The sequence below is a fragment of the Dipodomys ordii genome, unplaced genomic scaffold (genome assembly GCF_000151885.1).
Source record: "Dipodomys ordii isolate 6190 unplaced genomic scaffold, Dord_2.0 Scaffold14, whole genome shotgun sequence".
Lineage (NCBI taxonomy): Eukaryota > Metazoa > Chordata > Mammalia > Rodentia > Heteromyidae > Dipodomys > Dipodomys ordii.
Genome location: NW_012267230.1, coordinates 14,457,901 through 14,460,614, shown reverse-complemented (window position 1 = coordinate 14,460,614; position 2,714 = coordinate 14,457,901). Strand labels below are relative to the sequence as shown.

Sequence of the window (2,714 nt, the reverse complement as noted above, 5' to 3'; positions counted from 1 at the left end):
ACGACCCCTGACCCCCGGCCGGCCGGCGACGGCTGGGAGCAGCAGGGCGCCCCGGGGGGCGAGGCCGCCAAGAAGTCGTTCCGGTGCGAGCAGTGCGGCAAGGCCTTCAGCTGGCACTCGCACCTGGCCACGCACCGGCGCACGCACACGGGCGAGAAGCCGTACGCCTGCACCGACTGCGGCAAGCGCTTCGGCCGCAGCTCGCACCTCATCCAGCACCAGATCATCCACACGGGCGAGAAGCCGTACACCTGCCCCGCGTGCCGCAAGAGCTTCAGCCACCACTCCACGCTCATCCAGCACCAGCGCATCCACACCGGCGAGAAGCCGCACGCGTGCGACCGCTGCGCCAAGCGCTTCACGCGCCGCTCGGACCTGGTCACGCACCAGGGCACGCACACGGGCGCCAAGCCGCACAAGTGCCCGGCGTGCGGCAAGTGCTTCACGCAGAGCTCGGCCCTGGTCACGCACCAGCGCACGCACACGGGCGTGAAGCCCTACCCGTGCCCCGAGTGCGGCAAGCGCTTCAGCCAGCGCTCCAACCTCATGGCGCACAGCCGCACGCACACGGGCGAGAAGCCCTACCCGTGCCCCGACTGCGGCAAGCGCTTCAGCCACAGCTCGCACCTCACCGCGCACCAGCGCACGCACCGCGGCGTGCGGCCCTACCCCTGCCCGCTGTGCGGCAAGCGCTTCAGCCGCCGCTCCAACCTGCAGCGCCACCAGAAGATCCACGCCGCGGGGCCCCGCGCTCTGGCCGTGCTCATGCTGGCCGCGCCCCCGCCCGCCCCCACCTAGCGGGGGATCCACGGGTGTGCCCGCACCGAAGGACGGATGGACAGACAGGAGGACCTAGGCGAGCCGAGGGATGAGGGAAGGGAGCCGGGAGGTGCGGGTCTGGGGTGGGGAGACAAAGGACCGGAAGGGAAGGCTCGGGGTGAATTAAAGGCCTTAGAGCTCAAGCTGCGGCCCGGAGCTCTGTGTCACGCGTGTCCCCATCCGTGGGTGTCCCGGGTCAGCCACGTGTCGCCGCTCCTGGCTTGCGCACCGTCTCTGCCCCTCATCCAGGTTGGGTGTGTGTCTGTGTTCTGTTCCGGAACCTCGGGAACATAGGTCTCTAAGCAAAGGCTCCCGTCCTCCCACAGGTTTCCAAGCCCAAGGCCAGCTCTTCCAGCCCGTGGGCCCTGGCCAAGCCCCCCGCGGCCACCAGCATCTCTCAGGGGCACTCACTGCATAGTGGTAGGGCATGGACAACTTGAGAACAACTGATCGATGTTTACTTTCTGCCCCCATCTCCTGTCTCAGAAACCCTGGCTGAACTTTTGGGATTGGCTGTGTGTGTGTCAGTTGGGGGCGTGAACTCGGCCTGGGTGCTGTTCCTGAGCTCTAGCACTTGAGCTACACTCCCACAGCCCCTTTCCTTCCCTTTAAAGTCTGTTTTTCAAAACCAGGTCTGCTGCTTTTGTTCAGGGACCTCAGACTTTGATCCTCCTACTCTGGCTTCCCTAATAACTACAGGGATGCACCACTGGGCCAGCTGCAATTGTGTGTGTGTATGTGTGTGTGTGTTGGTCATAGGGCTTGAACTCAGGGCCTAGGCACTGTCCCTGGGCTTTTTTAATAAAGGCTGGTGCTTTACCACTTTGAGCCACAGCTCCATTTCCAGTTTTTCTGATGGTTAATTGGAGACAATCAGGGACTTCCTGCCTGGGCTGGATTTGAACCATGATTCTCAGATTTTCAGCCTCCTGAGTAGCTAGGATTACAGTTGTGAGTCACCAGTGCCTGGCTTAATCATTCTTTATGCCAATTTTTTTTTTTTTTGTTGGTCGTGGGGCTTGAACTCTGGGCCTGGGCGCTGTCCCTCAGCTCTTCAGCTCAAGGCGAGTGCTCTACCACTTGAGCTACAGTGCCACGTCCGGTTTTCTGGTGGTTTATTGGAGATAGGAGTCTCATGGTCTTTCCTGCCCGGGCTGGCTTTGAACCACGATCCTCAGATCTCAGCCTCCTGAGTAGCTAGGATGACAGGCGTGAGCCACCAGCGCCCGGCTTTTATGCCAAAATTTCTATCTGCACATGAGTATTGTGATTTTTAGCTTCTAATTGGTAGATTGCTTACCTATTTGGAGCTTTGGGTTTGATTCACAGTACCAGACAAATGTAAAACATCTCATTAGTAATAGCTTGGAGCTTGAGAGTGCATGGTTCAATGTAGAGCGCCGGCCCTGCAGCCCCTCCGCCCCTCCACCCACTCATTGAAGCCGGCAAAAAGGAGAGCCCACCCCAGGGCATCCCTTCCGGCGAGCCGGGAGTGGGCTCTGCGGCTCTGACCAGCCCTGGCACTGTGTTTTCAGGGACTGGAGGGGCAGAGACCTGGAGGAGAAGCGGCGGAAACCAAGGCCGGAGCCCCTCAACCCCCAGACCCCAGCCCATCCTTCCCTGGGCCCGGGTACTGGCGCGCCTGGCTCCGCTGCCTTGTGATTGGCCGGCACTAGAAGTTCTCTCCGCTCATTGGCCACCAGTAGTCAGTGGACGCACTGCTTTTCGGGACGCTGATGTGTATCGCGGCGCATGCGTCGCGCCGTTTCCCGGCAACCCTCGCGAGAACTTCCGGTACCTGGAGCTGGCGGCGGAAGTGGGAGCGCTTAGCCCGCGGTGGGCGGTGTGTCCCGGGGGCGGGGACCGGCGTGGCGGCCGCGAGCGCTCGGCCGTGA

General features: G+C 61.9%; 1 protein-coding gene across 1 annotated transcript in view; it reads left to right on the top strand.

Moving 5' to 3' along the window:
• Znf205 (zinc finger protein 205) overlaps positions 1 to 942 on the top strand; it is a 6,396-nt gene extending 5,454 nt beyond the window's left edge. Inside the window, exon 7 of the mRNA XM_013011230.1 lies at positions 43 to 942. Within this exon, the coding sequence (XP_012866684.1) occupies positions 43 to 798 (756 nt within the window). The 3' untranslated portion in view covers positions 799 to 942. The remainder of the gene's footprint in view (positions 1 to 42) is intronic.
• Positions 943 to 2,714: the final 1,772 nt, after the last annotated feature.